The following is a 20,800-nucleotide window of genomic DNA, read 5'->3' on the forward strand; positions in this document are numbered from 1 at the left end:
TAATTATATATTATAGTTGAGATTAATAATTAAAATTACTATAATACTTGAAATACTTTTTATGATATATAATAAAATAATTATCAAAAAGAAGAAAGAAACACAAAACTAAGAATATATTGAATTGGGACATGAATAATGTATAAAAAAAATAAAATAAACAATATAAATTTATTATATAATAGTAATGATACTATAGAATAATGATAACAATATATTTTATATAGTATATAGGATAACACGATGATCAAATAAAAGATATAGATTGAATTGAAATGATACATGCGAAGTAATTGCTGTAAGAGTGCCGCAGTTTCTTTTTTGTTCAGTTTCTTCAGAAATCGCTATAGGATGTAGCGATTTCTACTTGCACGCTTTTCAATATAAACTGTTGTACCCTCTAGCAGTTTACGTGCCATCCCTAATCCGCTATATCTCTTCTGCGTTTCTATAGAATTATAAAAGTTGTATTTGCGTTTTCATTATTCATATGTTGTATTATGGTAATATTGTTTTTTAAATAATTTATTTCGGTAACTTGTCCTATTTTTTTATATTAATTGAGTGAATAATTATACAAAAGAATAGATGTGATTATACGCAAAAAATAAATTCTCTGGCCATGTAAAACCCTCCCCTTAAGAGTCCAATAAAAATATCAAGACACTTTGACAAAAGTAAAGAAAGCCAAAAAAAAAAAGTGATAAAATTAGTAAAATGAGAGGTTATTATACTTGAATTTGTAGAAAAGAAAATAAATAAAATGATAAGATAAGTGATTAATTATCATTAAATTTGTAATTTTTATCATATATACATTTTATTATTTTAATTTAAGAGTGATTAATTTCTTATTTTATTACTTTATTAACTCTCATAATTTAAAAGATCTTTAGCTAGTACACTTATATGTTTAGGACGCAACTAAATTTTTACTATCCGAATTATATTATTGAATAAAATTGCTAAATATTAGTGAGTATTCACATAAAAATAACAGATAAAAATCACTAAATAATCAGACATATTTTATTAAATCACTTAACATAATAAGTGTAAATATCACTCGTGTTATATTTATGTGAAAACATTTTATGTCAATTACTCTCATAAATCTAATACTATCTAATATCTAATCTAATACTATTCTTTTAATAGAGGATTTTAAATTAGTAGAATTCAATACTTTTAGTTATGAAAGTACTGTTCATGATATATATATCATTCACCACATGCCATACAATAATTTATACATACATTCTCATTGGTTAATTGGCTTATGTCATCCATTACATGCCATGTTTCAATTTATTTGTACACTTATTGGCTCCTTTCACAGTTGAGTTCTACTAAGATTGAGCGTGAAATTTTCAATTTTCAATTCAAAATCAAAATTGAAAAGGAATTGAAAAGGAATTTACTTTATTTTTCTCTCATTATCTTCTTCAGTTCCTCCTCTTCTGTTTTTCTTCTTCTTCTCCTGATCTCTTTATCATCGGATAACTTTTCTGTCATTTGGTGATACCGTGCCAAGATCATGGTGGTCACCAATGTGGTGGTGGTGGATACAGACAGTGACGGATCTAAAAAATTTTGATAGTGGGCGCAAAACATATATAACATTATAATAATTTTTATAATAAAATATTATGTTTAAATAAAAAATTAGTTATTAAATTATCTATTATAAATTTGTGTATAAATACATATATCATTTAACTTATTTTTAATATGTATTTTATATTTTAAAATTTATATTTTAAGATTTATTCTGTACAAGTGATTATTTTATGTATACGTAGCATAATTGTTGTTATAATTATATTTTGTTATTGTAAAATATGATTAGGTTTCAAAATATCTAATTACAAATTAAAATACTAAAATAGTAATTTAAATAATAACATATAATTTAAAATTTAATTTTTTATATTTCATATTTTGAAACCTTGACAATATAATTAAAATGTCTTTTTTTTGTATATGTCGTTGAACAATCATTTAAAATTCGACTTTCATACAAATTAGCTCTTGATGATATTCATAGTTGAAAAAGTTCATTCAATTAGTGTAGTTATTATGAAAAAAAGTAAAGCTAATTTTAAAAGAAGAAACACAAATGGATAGATAATATTCTTTCGAGTCGATCTCTAAGAAAGAACACCAATCTTATTTAAATTTGAAAATTGATCATTATAATAGACATCTAATATGAAGTTTTCAAATTGGCTATTAAGTGTCGAAAGTTGAATAAAAAATTATTATGGGGTTAAATTTAATAATTTAGTGAGGACAAATAAATATTATTATCATATACTACTCAATAAAATTCTAAATTGTAGTGGGGACACTTGCCCCCACACCCACATGAGTGGATCCGTCCCTGGATACAGAGAAGGAAGCGGTGAAAGAGAGTAAATCGATGGAAAGATATTTTTATTTGTTCTTTTTCTTGTTGGGCCAAAAAGTCTTTAATAGGCCTTACATCCATGAAAAAGATATTTGTATTAAGTCTACAAAGCTCATTTTTTTGCCTTGTTAATTAATTATAATAAAAAGTAGATACAGTATATTTAGTATTCAACCCTATCGTTTTCCTTATCTCGTGTAAAAGTAAGTATTAATCTCTACATACAAGCCTTTTCACTATACAAGTTCTGCAATTGCCGAAAATTTCTAATCCCTAAAATGCGCTTCTTATGGTACGTATGTTTCACGCGCCTTATTAAACTACTCTTCTACCTTAGCCCATGACAATAATAAAGAAGTCTCATAGCCCACAAATTCAGCCCAAAAAATACATAAATTCAATTACAAGTTTAGTCTTTATTATCTTATCTTATCTTATCTTTATCTTGTCTTTAGTTGTTCTTATTTTATCTTTATTTGCTTTTATCTTTCATAGGACAATGCTCTATATATATTTAGTTTTACCCTCATAATTTACAACATACTTCAGTACAATTCAATCAATCAACAATCAATAAAAGTTCTTTTCTTTGCTTTTCCTATTCTTTCACAATTTTATCATGGTATCAGAACCTTGGTATCCTCCTTGAAGAGCATACATAAGCTATCATCTTTCCGGTGAGAAATCACCCTACTTTTTCAACCTCCTCCCACGATGAATAATCAATCTTTCAATTTAGCTCAGCAACCAATCTCTATTACATCCATCCAAGTAAAAATTCAACATCAGTCTTGGTTACACCTATTCTAACAGAAACAACTATCATTCATGGAATAGTCACTATGGCCTATCTGTGTCTTCTTCTGGCAGTTTCATCTGCACCTTCTTCCAAGAGTTTCGTCTGCATTCTGTTTCAGCAGTCATGTCTGCATTCTATTTTAGCAAGTTCAATCTGTTTTAGCAGCTCCATCTGCATTTTTATTGCGCTCCACGCGCCTTCTTTTATTGCGCTCTACGCGCCCTTTCAAGACCAATCTTATTACGCCATATGTACCCTCTGAACACCAATCTCATTGCGCTCTACGCGCTTATTTTTTCATTTTTCTTTTGAAGATCACTGCTCAAGCACAGCATCTCCTTTTATATTTTTGTCGTCGGCAGCTCAAGCTCCGCCGCACGCATTTTTGAAGATCGCTGCTCAAGCGCAGCATCTCCTTTTATATTTTTGCCGCCGGCAGCTCAAGCTCCGCCGTACACATTTTTTGAAGATTGCTGCTCAAGCGCAGCATCTCCTTTTATATTTTTGCCGCAGCCGTCGCACACATTTTTTGAAGATTGCTACTCAAGCGCAGCATCTCCTTTTATATTTTTGCCGCCAGCAGCTCAAGTTCCGCCGCACGCATCTTCCTCCGCGTCACCACGTCAGACGCGTCTTCCTCAACAATTTCATCGGAACTTATCCAAGTTGTGGATTATTGACATCTTCCATCCACCAGCTTGCGGGGGCGTATTAAACTACTCTTCTACCTTAACCCATGAAAACAATAAAGAAGTCTCGTGGCCCACAAATTCAGCCTAACAGAATACATAAATTCAATTACAATTTTAATCTTTATTATCTTATCTTTATCTTGTCTTTAGTTGTTCTTATCTTATCTTTATTTGCTTTTATCTTTCATAGAACAATGCTATATATATTTGGTTTTACCCTCATAGTTTACAACACACTTCAGTACAATTCAATCAATCAACAATCAATAAAAGTTCTTTTCTTTACTTTTCCTATTCTTTCACAATTTTATCACGCCTCCTTAACAGATTTTCCAATCAATCAACGCGCGAATCTATAACTTTCTTTTTCGAAAGGATTTTGTTTCCTTTTTTGAATTCCTTCTGCGTTTTCTTACCTTCTCTCTTCGATCTCTTTCGTGCGTTTCTCTCTTCCTTTTCCTTTGCTGTTTACGTAAGTTTTTCTCTCTGTTCTCTTTCTTCGTTTTTTCATTTTTCATTGTTTTTAAAATCAAGTTCTGAAATCGTTTTGAAGATAATGGATGATTCAACTTTAGATTATCAGCTGAACCAGAGCGAAATAGATTTTGAATTTGAATTCAATGAAGTTCCTGAGTTGTGGTTTAATTCCAATTAATAATTGAATCTAAATTTAAATCCAGTTAGTAGTTTATGATTGTGTAGCTGAATAATGGGTGAACCTTGTCTGTGAAATTTGCTGTTCATTGTTCCTTGTTTGAATTGAATCTAATGTACTAATTCTGATGAATTTTCTGCATTTTATATCAGGGGTGTAAATCAAGAATATTTGGGTGTATTTCAGGAATGTTTGGATGTATTTACAGTTTATGACTTTTCATCTCATTGAGGGTGAATTGTCTTATTGTTTTAGTTGAATTGTTTTAGTTTCTGTTTATTGATAATTCATGAATCTGATTTTTATTATTTTTTATAATAGTTTTATAGTTGTATTTGCATTCTATAGTTTATACTTGTTCTAATATAGTATATTTTGGGTGTATTTTGCAGCAAATTTATGGTGTTGATGAGCAGTTTGTATCCAAAATTGGGATGACCTTTAACACCCTTAAAGATGCTGCAAAATTCTACAAGGATTATGCGAAGGTTGTAGGTTTTTCTACAAGAGTTCGTAGCACAAATAAAAAGGGAAACGAAATTAAGAATCAATTGATTACATGTAGCATAAAGAAAAAATGGAAATTGAAAATATCTTCGACTGAGAAGACAAATCCCTCGGCTGGATTTGAAGTAGGAAAATCGAAAAAATATTTATTGTTTTGAGTCCAATCAAGTGGTTGAGGTGTGGTTCAATTCAGAAGAAAAAAATGTAACATTAAAGAAAATATTTTTCTGTATTTGCAGCAAATTTGGGTGTAAAACGAAGATATTTGGGTGTAATATGAAAATATTTGGGTGTAAAACGAATATATTTGGGTGTATTTTTATTCTGATAAGTTCTGCATAATTCAGAACTCTTCTTCTTCATTCTCCTCATCTTCTGCTGCTGCTTCTTTTTTTTTCATCATCATCATCATCACCATCTTCTTCTTCTTTTTTTCTTATTCATCTTTTTCTTTTTGTTTTACCTTCTCAAGTTTCTTTTGTTTTACTCTCTTAACAAGAATAAAAACAAAAAAAATCAAACAAAGAAGAAGAAGAAACACATAATGCTGCAAAATTACTTAGAAGATGATGAACTTACATTCATTTAACTAAAAGAAAGAAAGAAATAAGGAAAAGAAGAAGAAAAAAATGCAGCATTAGAGGAAATATTTTTCTGTATAAAAATGCTATTTGTACACTAAAATCAGCCACTAAAATTAGCCACCAATGTATTTATGTATAAATACATGTGTGCTTTAATTTATTTTCAATGTATATTTGTATTCTAGTATACTTTGGTGGCTGATTTTAGTGTACACGTAGCATAACTCATTTCTGTATTTGCAGCAAATTTGGGTATAAAACAAAGATATTTAGGTGTATTTTTATTCTGATAAGTTCTGCATAATTCAGAACTCTTTATCTTCCTCCTCCTTCTCTTCTGCTGTTTCTTCTTCTTCATCTTCTTATTTCATATTCTCATAATTTTTTTGAGAGAAAAAAATCAAACAAAGAAAAAAAATATATAATGTTACAAAATCAAAAGAAAAAGAGGAGAAACACGACGATGAAGATGAAACACGCGAAGAAAAAGGAGGAAAAACACAAAGAAAAAAAGGAGAAGAAGAAGGAAAAAGAAGAGGAAAAAAAACGCGGAAAAAAATGACAGTTGTGGTTTTCATCGAGGAAGAAGAATAAGAGTCGTTTATAATGGTAAAGGAGTGCTTTAGAAACGTGATGCGCGTGTTAACGCTTCATCTCCTCCATTACCTTGTCTTCCTTACTACAATGACACAAATGCAGCTTTTGATTTCTTAGGAAGCCTTAGAGGCAAACCGACATACCCTCATAAAGTCCCAACAATAATCACAACTCGTATCATTAGCACTATTTCTATCAACACATTCCCATGCCCTGAAGGTCAGACATATTCACAAACATGTGAAGGGCCAAATGGAACACGTTTAGCAGCTAGCATGAACAACATATCCTGAGTTACCAAACATTTCCATCTTGGATGCATATTATTACTACTTAAATGGTGTCTACAGTAATAATTTTCCTAGTTTTCCTCCTTTGGTATTCAACTTCACTGCAGAGTGTTTGCCATTGATACTAGAGATACCAAAGAGAAGAACCATGGCTAGAGTTATAGAGTATGATTCAACAGTGGAAATTGTGTTTCAAGGGACAAACTTGGTTGCTGGGATAGATCATCCTATGCATATACATTGAACTGGCTTCTACGTTGTTGGACGTGGATTTGGAAATTTTGATGAAAATGAGGATACAAAGACATACAATCTAATTGACCCTCCTCTTAGGAACACAGTTCTTGTGCCTATAAATGGTTGGGCTACCATAATTTACAGAGCTGGTAACCCAGGTATGTTTCATGAAATAACATTTTAGTTTAATGTGAAATGATTTTATTAGTTTCATGATTTAGGATTTTTTGTTAAATAAATAAAATAGATTGATTATTTACTCATATGTATTTAAAAATATCTATATTTTTTTTCTTTTTTTATTACTATTTAATTGATAGTAATAACTTCAAAAGTTATATTACATGTATTTCGTTAGTGGTGTAATAATAGAAAAAATATAAATAATTTTATAAAAGCATATATGAGTAAATAATCAATTTATTTTTTAAAAAAAAACCCATCGTTTTGCCTTGCTAAGCAATTAGTTTGGATTCTATGTGCTATCTAATAGTTTAAAAAAAAGAGTATCAATTAGCAAGTTAATTCAATTTATGAAACAAAATATGTATATGAAACACAATTCAATTTTAATTGCTCTTATCTATTTTTATTTTTTCTACACCTATGTTGAGAATTGAAACTAATTGTTGCTTGAACACTTCTGTTGATGAATTTAGGAGTTTGGTTTGTGCATTGCCATCTAGAACGGCACCTGACTTGGGAAATGGAAACTGTGTTCATTGTGGAAACGGATGCGATGAAAAATTACTTCCTCCACCTCCAGATCTGCCTCCTTGTTGAAGAATTATTGCCATTTAGGGCTCTTATTCGCTTTCTTTTATGTAAAAAAGGGAGCAAATTTAAAATTATTAACTAAAAAATTTAGTCATCTAAACTTTTTCATATATTAATGTTATAAGCAATTTATATAAGGATGGAACACTATCCAAATCTGGGGATACCCACTCTACCCCTATCCATTTGGGGCGGGTTCTTGGCGGGGTGGGACGCAGTCGGATTTAGATAATACTCGCTTCTATTTACTGCGGTATATATATAATGTATATAAATATATATAATTTCAATATATATAATATATGTAATATATATAAAATAATTAGTAAAATGATTAATAATATTGTATCATATTTAAATTTTTACTTTAATTTATATTATGCATGTAATGACAGTTATATAAATTTTAAAATTTAATTTTATTTGTTGGATTTTAATAATTATAGGAACATAGTGAATACTCGTGAAAACGGATTAAGGTTCAACTTTTTACTATCTATGAATAAGAATAAAACGAGTTCTATACAGATTATTGTAGATTTGTAGAGTGAAACAGAATCAGATAGAGTAAAAACCCGCCCTACCCACCCCATTATTACTCTGAGTTCTGCATCACTACATGACATAAGTTATTTATGATCTTTTCTGTAAAGCAACCGGATAATTATGGTTCAGTACATACCAATTATATATATATGAACCATCATTTTTCACTTTTTGAGTAGATAAAATCGCCAATTCTCTAAGTGGATTATTAGAGCAAGAGCAGGACCCTGTTGCGGTTTACATAGATTATAAAAAAAATGCATTTTGGTATTTGTTTTGTATTTTGTGTAATATGATAAAATTGGATGTCAGTTTATTTATTATAGTAAATTGTGCTAATATAAACATACCTTACTCTGCTATAAAATATAAAATATGCTTTAGCAACTTTAGTCTAATCAATTTTTTTTATGTTATAGGTTTGACTTAATAATAATAATAATAATAATAATTTGTACTAACTAATAATATAATTGTCAGCTAATAATAACAAAATAACAATAATACTATTAATGAATAGTATAACTTATGAACATTGTAACTTTTTTTTTTACTTTAATCGTAAATATAAATTCAACTTACATATATAAAAAAAATTTTACTCCATTATAAAATTAAAATTACTTTAACACTTTTATTTTGATGAGTTTGACTAACTCATAAATTTGATTATTGAATCTGTATTTATGAGATAGTTTGAACTCAATAATAGTTTGACTTAATATATATGTATATATATTATTTATTTGAACTAATATATACTATCTTCGTCATATTTGAGCTATTTTGTAAGTTTAAACTAACTCGTAAATTTTTTATAAGCAAAATTTAAAAAGGAGATTCTATTTTCTCATTAATTAACTTTTTAAAAAAAAATATGACAATTTTATTATTATATAAGCACATATTATATTTATCACAACTACTTCAAAAAATATACAAATTTTTAATATAATTTTTTTTACTCAACTCTAGTAAAATCATATTTTTCTTCATCCTTATCCTAACCACAGTGCTAACATTTTTTTCATATAATATGAGCAGATTTTGAGTTATAAATACTTTTTTTAAGATTTTTTTTGTATTATCTTTTTTTATTAATTTCACAATAATTTTACCTTTAACATGCAAACAAAACGAATGAGTGAATACAAGCTCTTCGATGCATCCTTTAGTCTTTTACATATTGCGTTTTATCTATTACTATTGATAGCATTTCAAATTAGGGCCTCGGATAAGAATAGATAAACATAATATATTACCCTTAGATTAATTCCATTAGATAGGGCGACGACATTTACAATACATATAAAATATCATCTTTTAACTTTTCAATGGAAAAGTATTGGATACCAACAGTCAATTTGTCAGCTTTTGACAACTCAATTAACAGTTAATAATTTTAAATTATTTTAATAAATTTAAATTTTAAAAAATGATATTAATGAGAAATTTGAATAATAAAAATTGTGTTGAGTAACCGCCCACAAGGTCACTGTGATCAGCGTCTGTCTTCTTCTTAGACCCATGATCGCAACCCACCCCTCTTTAGGTGTTGTCGCCATCATGGTATTTGCACCGACACCATATCACCGAAAACACCTCTATAACCACAAAAGACACAAGCGCATAAAAAAAAACGCCTCCAAAAAAGACACCTCCAAAAAAGACACAGTTGTCAGAAGACACGACAATAGAAGGGAAAGAACCTGTACGACACGTCTTGGAGATGGTGCTGGTTGCGGCCATGCCGATATGTTGGTGCGCGGCACAGCGACGGACCACTTGGAATGATTTGCGGGATGGGTAACGTCGTCTTCCTTGCATGGTGACTCGGGTTGTCGTTGCCAGCGTCTTGTAGTGGATGGATGCTCGGGTCGAGGCTATCGGTGCAGTTGTGCGAAGGTTGACGGCACGCGAGGCTATCTTTGTTGATAGTTCTGGTTGTCTTCTCCGGCGTCTTGTCGCGGGGGGACGCTCGTCAGAACCGGGAGGGGGCGGTGGTGTAGTTGTCTAGGATTTGTGGGCACTGTGAGGGAGATGGGAGAGGAGACGGAGAGGGGGGTGTGGCGCAACTGCTTAGATTAGGATTAAGTTGGGATGTTTTTTTTATGTTAGTGGGTTTTGGGCCCACTCCAATAAGAGTTGGCAGATTCTATGTTGGTTAAGGATTGATTCTCAATACAGTTGACTTAGCAGAGAGATCATAATTTATTGAGAGAGTGAAATGAATTAAATTGCATAAAATAGGATAATATATGCCATATTTAAAATGGTTATAGGCAAAACTGGCATAGTGCTAAATGATCTATATATGTTTATTCTTGTTAAATAGGTTCAATTATTATCATTAATTAACTCTTTAAAAGGAGTTATAACTATTTTCATGAATGTATCTTCAACACTAATCAATCATTAATAAAAAAAAAGTTCATCACCAATCTTTCACTCACTCACTTTAATTAACACAGTTCAATCAAAGATGTATTTATTCATTAGAATGATTTTTCATTATTCCCTACTCAACCATAAGTTTCAATAAATATATTGCGTTAAGAAAAATGCAAGATTACTTACTGACTTTTTTTGAGTTAATAGTCAAAATTGTCCCTGAAAGATACCTCGATCTCCATTTTCGTCCCTGAAAGATAAAATTAATCGAATTTGTTCCTGAAAGATACCCAACCTAGTCATGTTCATCCTTCCGTCATCTCCTTCGCTGAGTTGACAAACGTTCGCTGACGTGTGTCGTTAACTGCCAGCGTGGCAGACGCCAAATTGTACCCTGTTGTTGCTGACAAGATAAGTCTTTTATATCAAGTCAAATTAGTCCTTGAGTAGATAAACCCTATCCCCTTTTCAATTTTCAACCCATTTTCTTCTCTTCTCTCACGGCTCATACCAATTTTCAAACCTCATAACCTCCTTCTCCTTCCTCCTTCCCTCCATTCTCCCACTGCTGTGTGACCCGATTGGAACCCCAATTCTAATCCTATCTCCATTCCCATCATTTTCGGATTCTTCCTTTCTCTTATTGCAATCAAAGAGATCAAGAGGGATCACAGTGAAGCTGGCTCCAGCTACAGCCAGCAAGGTAGCAGCAGCAACATGGCCAAAGGTGAATGCTCGTTAATGTCGAGCGGGAAGGCCAAGATGTGAGAGGAAGACCACGACCCAAGCTCCAGCGACGGCGGCATGGATGAGCTCCTCGCTGCTCTTGGTGACAAGGTTCGCAACTTAGACATGGCTGACGTGACCCGATTCTCCTTCTTCTTCCCCCTTCCCTCAATTCTCCCACTGCTGTGTGACCCGATTGGAACCCCAATTCTAATCCTATCTCTATTCCCATCATATTTGGATTCTCCCTTTCTCTTGTTGCAATCACAGAGATCAAGAGGGACCACAATGAAACTGGCTCCAGCTACGGCCAGCAAGGTAGCGGCAGCAACAGCGTGGCCAAAGGCGAATGCTCGTCAATGTCGAGCAGGAAGGCCAAGATGTGGGAGGAAGACCACGATCCAAGCTCCGGCGGCGGAAGCATGGACGAGCTCCCCGCTGCTCTTGGTTACAAGGTTCGCAACTCAGACATGGCTAACGTGGCCTAGAAGCTGGAGACTAAACGATGACGTTTCAACGGTAGGAGAGCATTGTATCAAAACTGCATCGTTTTAATTGTATGCCACGCTGACAGTTAACGACACACGTCAGCGAATATTTGCCAACTTAGCAAAGGAGATGACGGAAGGACGAACGTAAGTACGTAACTAGGTTGGGTATCTTTTGGGGGGCAAATTCGATTAATTTTATCTTTCGAGGACAAAAATGGAGATCGAGGTATCTTTGAGGGACAATTTTGATTATTAACTCGACTTTTTTTATTTATGGCTAGATTTATTCTATTAGCTTATAGTTGATCTCTTATATGTCTTTTCATTGATCTTTTGTGTGGCTCACCATCAATTTCAGGTTTCTGAAAAAGGAGCACTTTCATTTGATGCTGAGGAGGAGCCTCTGATAAGAATATCTTCGTATTGGAGCCGCCAGTGAAAAGAAGATCCAACAACCAAGATTGCTTTTTTATTTGATTAAAGCTCACCCGAATCCAGTCGTCACTCTTTGTTCTTACCCACAATTTGATCCTCCATCCAAACCTAAGCTTCTCCTCCTTCAATGAAGAAAACCTCCTCCTCTGAGAACACCACAAGATGTCGACAACAATGAAGATGCGAAGAAGTCACAAATCTCAGGGGGCGGGTGGGCAGGAGTGAGGAATAGTCTCGATCCAGGTTCTGACAGTTGTGTTCGTGGGGTTTCTGATGACATGCTCGGCATGCTAGGAAAAATTGCTACTAGTGCCAGTTTTTATTATGGTGGTAAAGAAGAAGAGATTCGATCTGCAAAAAATGAATAACAAGAAAAAAAAGACTCATTTTAAAAAACATTAAATATTAGGTAGTGTTTCGTCCTGAACGAGCCGAGGTCAGTAGCCTCCGGTCGAGCACCTGGATTCGCGGTTGAGCTAAACGTCGTCCAGGTATAAGAGTGCGGACTTAGCCTTGGCCTTCTAAAACACGGCGGCGGGAGCACCTACACAAAGCACTCCGACGCTCAAGTAAGTGTGTGAGTTATAAGCAAATAAAGAGTAATAATCAGAAGTAAGTGTAGAACCTGAGTTTTTATGAGTTAGAGGGTCTAGTTTTATAGACGTTTTTGGGTTGGTAGTGGACTTCATAGGTTCCGATATTCCTGGTCAGTGCAGTTAGTAGTATCTTTTTGATATGTATGGAGGCGTGTTTGAGTAGTGTAATATGTTTTGGGTAACGGTTTTGGGAGATAAGGTTTATTGTTTTGTTTGTTTCCGACCTTTAAGGTCGGTTCATAACTGATTATTGCGTGGTACATGTCATAGCCCCCCAGGTCGTCTAGCGTTCTGTATAGATCGGTAGGCGAGCTTTCTTGTCTTTCATACGTGGCTAAATATTGTTTCTATTTTGAAAAAAAAATTGAAAAAGGGTTTATTTGTGTTCTTCGCAAGTCGTGTCGCCTTTATTGCTTTTTATTGTCTTTTGGGTTTCCCATGTTCCTTAGTGGTTGTGAATTAACTTACCCACTTCAATAGTGGGCTTGCAATAATAGTCATTCTCTGTTTTGGAAATTACGCTGCGTTGCTCCCTCTTCTCTCCGTTTTATTTTCACTATGTCTTCGAAAGGTTAGTGTTTCTTGACTTTTCTTTGACTGTTTGCTTTTCGTGTGTTTTTTCATGGCGGGAGAGAAACTAAAAGAGAAATTGAAAGCTGTTGAGGTTAGGGAAGATGACCCATATCACTGGGTCCAAGATGATGTAAAGACCCATTCTTCTTCTTTTGTCAGTGTCGAATCCCTTTCTGAGTTGAGGGGTATGGATTTTGTTAAGGGTGGTTCTGGTGTTGTCGTTGAGCTTCAGCCCTGTTCTAGTAGTGATAGGGTTTGTGAGAGAAGGGGCGACTGGGAGTATTTCTATATGTATACTCCATGCATGGTTGAGATTGGTGTGAAGTTTTCTTTTTCTTCTTTTGAGTGTGACGTCCTTACTCAACTTAACTGTGCTCCGTCACAGTTACACCCAAATTCCTGGGCGCTCCTTCGTGCCTTCCAATGTTTGATGGATTATCTCTCCTTTTCCTGTTCGTTGTCTTTGTTCTTCTCGCTTTTTCAGGCTAAGGGAGTTCGTAAGGGTTTGTGGGTCTGTCTTAGTAGTTTCCCGGGTCGGTCCTTGTTTCTTCTGTACAAGTCTTCCTTTAAGAATTTCAAGTCTCTTTTTGTCAAGGTTCGTTCGTCCGAGTTTGAATATCCCTTTTATTTGGATGATGAACTTAGTGAGAAGTTTCCCCTTTACTGGTGTTCTGAGCCGAGCCAAATCCTTGAGGCTTCCGAACGGAGTGAGGAGGAGGAGTTTGTGATGAATTTTCTCGTTGAAAGTGTTGCTGCTGGGGAATTTATGTCCATTCCTGATATTTTGCGCTTGTATGATTTGGGTGATAGTGAGGGTTTGAGGGCGCATATAGGTAATGCTTTTGGTATTTTATGTTTTGTGCTGGTCATTTGCCGAGCTTTCCTAATGATAGTTTCTTGCAGGTGGCCGAGTTCCTTTGCTAGACCCGAACAAGTTGCAGTCTTTCTTAAATAAGAAAAAAGAAAAGGGGGTTAGTGGCTCTGGTGATCGGAAGGATGCTAGAGAGCAGGCCTTCTCGTCTGTTGCTCATCCTGCGTCTTCGTTTAAGAGGAAGAGGGATGATACCTCCTTAGAGGTTATTTCAGAGGGTGATCAAGAGGCTGTAGGTGGTGGTGGACTTGCCTTTGATTGGCAGAAGAAGCTCCATGGCTTTATTGTTGGATCTAGTTCACATTCCCTTTGGAGCAAGCAGTTTAACTTTGCGGAGCTTTCTGATAGGGCCTCGCAGTATCCTGGGGACATGCTTATGACTCGTCGGGTTGGTATGGAGGCGCTTGGTAAATTTGTTCAGGTACCTTTACTTTCGTTATGTATCCTTTCGATCTGTTATAGTTTCATTCTTACTTTATAAGTGTGTTTGTAGGTTGTTGCTTCTCGTCTATTTTGTGTTGGTCGGACTGCCGAGCTTATTGGCACCGAGCAACAAGAGGCTGTGGACAAGGTTTCTTCCTTGGAGAAGTCATATGGAACTCGGATCGTTGATTTGGAGAAGGCTGTGAAGGAGAAGGATGATGCTGTTACTAGCGCTGTGGCTAAGGCAAAGAAAGCTGAAGACGAGGTGGTTCGCTTGAGAGATCAAATTCGTTTGTTGCAGGCTGAAGTTAAGGAGCATGATGTAGCTAAAGGTCGGCTTACTTCTCGTGTCCATGAGCTGGAGGAAGCTGGGATGGAAATGTTTTCTTATGGCTTTGATCGTGCTGTGAGTCAGATTGCTTTGTTAGCCCTAGAGTTTGATTGTGACAAGCTTGACATGACCAAGATAGTGGTTGGTGGAAAATTAGTTGTGGACGGCACTGTGGAGGAGCATGATGAAAATGTTCCCTCTTCTTAGTTTGTTTTGCTCTGTGTAGTTTGGACATGTACTTATGACTTTATTTACTGTTTTGGTTTGGATGACCGAGCTTTGGTCATATTTATTTTCGAATTTTGTATGGTTTTGGCCGACGTTGGGCCAAGTTGACAATGTTTTGTTTGTGATTGTCTATAGCATATGCTTTGTTTTGTTATCTTGTTTTGACATTGTTAGATTCTGTTTGAAAAAATTTGTCACGTTTATTTGAATATATTGGGCGTCCGGCCTCATGAAAACCCTCCTTAGGCAAAACCCTTCCTTTGGGAAAAAAGCTCTAAGGGGGAAAAAGAGTACCTTCATTCGCTAATTTGTACAAACTATGATCTATACATTTTGAGTGAAGATATATTCCAGTTTCCTGGTAACGTTTGAAGTTGATAGGCCCCCATGCCGAGTACTTTTGTTACTCGGAAAGGGCCTTCCCAATTTGCGGCGAGCTTGCCATGTGCTGGAGGTCGTCTGGCCTCCTCTGTTCATCTGAGCACTAGGTCGCCTTCCATGAATGTCCTCGGTACTACTCTCTTATTGTGTTTTCTTTCTGCCATTCTTTTCTGGGCTCTTTGTTTGATGGCGACGATTTCCCTGTCTTCTTCGGCTAGGTCAAGCTCGGCATTTCTGGCGCTGATGTTTTGTTGTTCGTTGTATAGCTCGGCTCTTAATGTCGGTACCCCGACCTCAACAGGGATTAGTGCTTCTGAGCCATAGACTAACTTGAAGGGTGTTTCGACCGTAGTGTTATGTACTGTGGTGTTGTAACTCCACAATACTTCTGGTATGAGCTCGGCCCATTCTCCTTTTGTATTGTCGAGCTTCCTTTTTATTGCCTGCAACACAACTCGGTTAGCAGCTTCGGCTTGCCCATTAGTTTGTGGGTGTTCGACCGAGCTAAAACGATGCTGTATATTAAAATTTCTTAGGAACAAACCGAGCTTATTGTCTCTGAACTGTCTACCATTGTCTGATATTATTTCCTTTGGTATTCCAAAACGGCATATTATATTTTTCCATATAAAAGATCGTACCTTTTCGGCTGTTATCTTTGCTAAGGGTTGTGCTTCTATCCATTTTGAAAAGTAGTCTATGGATACCAAAAGGAATTTTACCTGTCCTGGGGCTGTTAGAAATGGGTCGAGGATATCAAGTCCCCATCTGTGGAAATGCCAGCTTACCTCCATGCTGTGTAATACCTCGGCCGGCTTTGTTGAGATGGTTTCATGTTTTTGGCATTTGTCACATGTTTTGACTTTTGCTATGCAATCTCTTTTCATGGTCGGCCAGTAGTATCCTGTTTGGACTATTTTTGCAGCGAGAGCTCATCCTCCTATGTGGTTTCCACATACACCTTCGTGAACTTCGTCCATTACCTCTCTGGCTTCATCTTTGTTTAAGCATCTTAGTAGTAGTTGTGAGAAACCACGTCTGTATAGCTCTCCTGCTATCTTTGTGTAGAAGCTTGCTTTACGCCTGAACTGTTGGGGGTTGAGCTCGTCACTGGGTATGATACCTGTGTATATGTACTCAAGAAAAAGTTTTCTCCAATCATGGAGGTGGTTAATGTTTTCTATATATAATAGTTCAATGATGGGTTTTGTAAGTGTACGTTGTGATAATGCTGATGTTTGTGTACCCGCCCTGGTGGCGGCGAGCTTGGATAGTATGTCTGCCCTGACATTTTGTTCTCTATGCACATGCAATATAGTAAAAGAACTAAAATTTGAAATTAGATCCTTTGCTAGGAGCCAGTATTGTTCTAGCAAAGGATTTTTTACCTGGAATTCTCCTCGGATTTGTTGGACCACCAGGAGGGAGTCGCAATGTGCTGTTAGGCTCTGCACTTGGTGGCTTAGGGCGATCTTGAGTCCTGCTATGATGGCTTCATACTCGGCCTGATTGTTGCTTGCCGAGAAGTGGAATTGGAGGGCTTGTTCGGCTACCACCTCATTTCCCTCTTTCAAGATTATGCCGGCACCACTTCCTTCTCGGCTTGACGCTCCGTCCACATGCAACTCCCATGTTTTATTGTGCTCGTCAGGCGTTAGTTCCGTGATGAAATCGGCGAGAACTTGTGCTTTGAGGGCCGACCTGGGCTGAAACTGAATGTCGAACTCTGAGAGCTCAATTGACCATTTGGTCAGGCATCCTGCCAGCTCTGGTTTCGTCAATATTTGCCTTAATGGGTGATTTGCCCTTACTATTATTGTGTGGCTTTGGAAATAGTGTCTTAGTCTTCTTGCTGTGACCACGAGTGCCAGGGCTAGCTGTTCTATCCTCGGGTACCTTTGTTCCGTTGGTTGTATGACTCTGCTGACGAAGTATACTGGCTGTTGTGTCCTTCCTGTCTCAATGACAAGAGCCGAGCTTATAGAGTGATTGGAGATAGACAAATATAAATATAGAGGTTTACCAACTTCAGGTCTTTATAGTACGGGTGGTGATGATAAGATGGTTTTAAGCTCGGCGAACGCCTTCTCGCACTCTGGGGTCCACTGGAATTTTTTATTCTTTAAGATCGTCTGGAAGAATAGGTGTGACCGTCTTGATACTGCTGGCAAGAATTGAGAGAGTGCGGCTACCCTTCCTGCTAATTGTTGTACTTCTTTTATCGTTTTGGGGCTTGCCATGTTGAGTATTGCTTTACCTTTCTCAGGGTTTGCTTCAATTCCTCGAGAGGTTGGCATAAATCCGAGGAATTTGCCTCCTTGGACTCCAAAGGCGCATTTTTCCGGGTTGAGTCTCATATTGTATGATCGGATCTGTTCGAATATTTCTTTGAGGTCGTCGCAGTGTGTCCGATCTTTGGTGGTCTTGGCTACCATATCGTCTACATAAATTTCAATGTTCCGATCTATTTGGTGCCGGAATACTTTGTCCATCAGTCGCTGGTAGGTTGCACCTGCATTCTTTAGGCCAAATGGCATAACTCTATAACAGAAATTACCATGCTCAGTTATAAATGCTGTCTTTCTTTGGTCTTCTGGATGCATTAGAATCTAGTTGTAGCCAGAGTATGCATCCATGAAGCTCAAGCTTTTGAAACCCGAAGCGTTGTCTACGAGTTTATCGATGCATGACAAAGGGTAAGCATCTTTGGGGCATGCTTTGTTTAAATCTGTAAAGTCGACGCACATGCGCCATTTACCTGAGTTTTTTCTTACCATTACCACGTTTGAGAGCCACGTGGTGAAGCGGATTTCTTTGATGAAGTTGGCTTTAAGGAGCTTCTCTGTTTCTTCTAAGGCCGCTTTTGATTTCTTCGCACCGAGGTTTCTCTTCTTCTGGGATATAGGTCGGCTTTTCTTGTTCGTGGCCAGTTTGTGGCAGATGATGTCTGGGCTAATACCGGGCATATCTGTCGGGGTCCAGGCGAATAGATCAGCGTTGTCTTGTAATAATTTTATCAGCTCCGATCTTTGTTGTCCCTCTAGTGCTTGGCCGATGTAAGTTACCTGTCCCGGGGCTTGGGTTAGTTGGATCTTATGTAGCTCATCTGCTGGTTGAGGTCTTTCCTGGGCGTCTCCTCGAGGATCAAGCTCGGCCAGGGACAAAACTTCCGTGCCATGTATTGATTGGACTTCACTTTGTTTCTGGCTTGTGTCCGATCTCTTTAAGCTTGCATTATAGCATTTCCGAGCTTGTTGACGGTCAGAGTGTATTGTTGCTATCTTGCCGTCTTGTGCCTGAAATTTAACACATAAATGATAAGTAGATATGACTTCTCTGAACATGTTCAGAGCAGGCCTTCCGAGGATAATATTGTAAGGACTAGGGCAGTCAACTATTAGGTACTGTATGTCTAAGGTTCTTGATAACGGGTTGTCTCCCATCGTTGTCCTTAGCCATAGATAACCCTTTATCGGTACTCTCTCACCGGAGAACCCTACTAATTCTCCGGATGAGGGCTGTATTAGTTTTTCAGATAAATTCATTTTTGAAAAAGTAGAGTAAAAAAGGACATCTGCACTGCTACCTGGGTCCAAAAGGACTTTTCTTACCAAAAGATCGCCTGTCTGGACAGAGATTACCACCGGATCGTCTGAGTTAGGAGCGGCCGAGCATATGTCAGCTTGGTTGAAAGTGATTTCCAGGTCAGGTGTGTTTTTGTTGTTTGGCGGTGTTGTTCCTTCGATTGCTAGCATTGCACGGTAGCTTCTTTTTCGTGATGAGATTGTCTCGCCTCCTCCTGCGAATCCCCCTGATATGCAATTTATAACGCCTTTGGGTGGGTTGTTGTTTGACCATTTATTGGTGTCTTTGCTGGCCGAGGTTTGCTGACGTTCTTCCTTGTTGCTTTCCCTGTGTTTTCGTCCCTCAATGTACTTATCGAAGAGGCCCTGCCGTGCTAATCTTTTTAGGAGATCTTTGGCTATCACGCATTCGTCGGTTGTATGACCATATTTCTGGTGGAAGGCACAGTGTTTGCTTTTGTCGACGAATCGCTGATCTTGGTAGCTCCCTACTCTGGTTGGTGGTTTTATAATCTTGGCATTGAGTATTTTTTTGATTATCTTTTCTCTCTTCGTATTGAATCTGGTGTAGTTGTCGAATTTTGGGGTGAGCTTGAATGGTCTGCCGAGGTTTTTAGTGTTCGCCGATCTGAAAGATCTGTCATCCTCTTTTCTCGGTCTCCTTTCGGTTTTGTCGGCCTCTCGGAGTTCTTCGATCTCCATTTGTCCTGCTGCTCTTTCCCGGAATTCGTCCAGTGTTTTTGGTTTGGTAACCGCGATTATTTCTCTGAATTTTCCGGGTCTGAGACCGGCTTTGAGGGCATGTAGGTGGACGGCAGGGTTTAGGTCAGGTATTTCCATGGTGGCATCTGTGAACTTGGTCATATAATCCTTTAAGCTCTCTTGTGGACCCTGGCAGATGGTGTTGAGATAGTCCGATCCATGTACATAGATCCGAGCTGCTGCAAAGTAGTCGATGAAAGACCTAGCCAGTTCTTCGAAGGAAGCGATTGATCCTACAGATAATTTCGAAAACCAAAGCAGAGCAACCCCGTCAAGATAAGTAAGGAAAGCTCTGCAAAACACAGGATCGTTATTAGGCCCGTTAAAAAACATCATAGATTGAAATTTTTTTATGTGAGCCCGGGGGTCACCAATCCCCTTATATGGCTCAAGAGAGGAAGGGAGTGTAAAATGCTTTGGCATTTGGTAATTCGTGATTTCCTCAGAAAACGGGTTGTCCAAGGTCAGTTTCTCCTGGGGGGGGGGGGGGTTGACACCTATTAGATCGGCTCCGCCTTGGGTTGAACCTTTGGAATTGCCTTCCTCTTGTTTGCTGCTCTGGGTAGATAGCTCAGCTAGTCTCTTGACTTCCGCTTACAGTTCGGCCATCTGGGCCATGAGTTCGGCCTGACTGGGTTGATGAACTCCGTTGTCAGCCATGTCACAAGATTGATGAACCCTGCGTGGAAGAAGAAAATAAAGTGGAAAGTGGAAATAGAGTGGGGTTAGATTTCCGGCCCCACGGTGGGCGCCAGATGTTTCATCCTGAACGAGCCGAGGTCAGTAGCCTCTGGTCGAGCACCTGGATTCGCGGTTGAGCTAAACGTCGTCCAGATATAAGAGTGCGGACTTAGCCTCGACCTTCTGAAACACGGCGGCGGGAGCATCTGCACAAAGCATTCCGACGCTCATGT

The 20,800-nt window shown here is 37.0% G+C and overlaps 2 protein-coding genes and 1 pseudogene across 2 annotated transcripts; 2 read left to right on the plus strand and 1 right to left on the minus strand.

The window, feature by feature from the left end:
- The first annotated feature begins 4,457 nt into the window (after nt 1–4,457).
- Nucleotides 4,458–7,554, plus strand: LOC107611643 (laccase-15-like; annotated as a pseudogene).
- A 5,801-nt stretch (nt 7,555–13,355) lies between these two features.
- Nucleotides 13,356–15,138, plus strand: LOC148549951 (uncharacterized). The gene is made up of 3 exons (XM_088495868.1): nt 13,356–14,139; nt 14,210–14,598; nt 14,671–15,138. The coding sequence occupies exons 1-3, from the start codon at nt 13,356–13,358 to the stop codon at nt 15,136–15,138; spliced, it is 1,641 nt and encodes a 546-aa protein (XP_088351994.1).
- Nucleotides 15,139–18,149: 3,011 nt separating this feature from the next.
- LOC148549952 (uncharacterized) lies at nt 18,150–20,219 on the minus strand. Its single transcript, XM_088495869.1, has one exon. The coding sequence runs from the start codon at nt 20,217–20,219 to the stop codon at nt 18,150–18,152; it is 2,070 nt and encodes a 689-aa protein (XP_088351995.1).
- Between the last annotated feature and the right edge of the window lie 581 nt (nt 20,220–20,800).

This window comes from Arachis ipaensis, chromosome B8, assembly GCF_059453495.1.
Source record: "Arachis ipaensis isolate K30076 ecotype BB chromosome B8, ASM5945349v1, whole genome shotgun sequence".
Taxonomy (NCBI): Eukaryota; Viridiplantae; Streptophyta; class Magnoliopsida; order Fabales; family Fabaceae; genus Arachis; species Arachis ipaensis.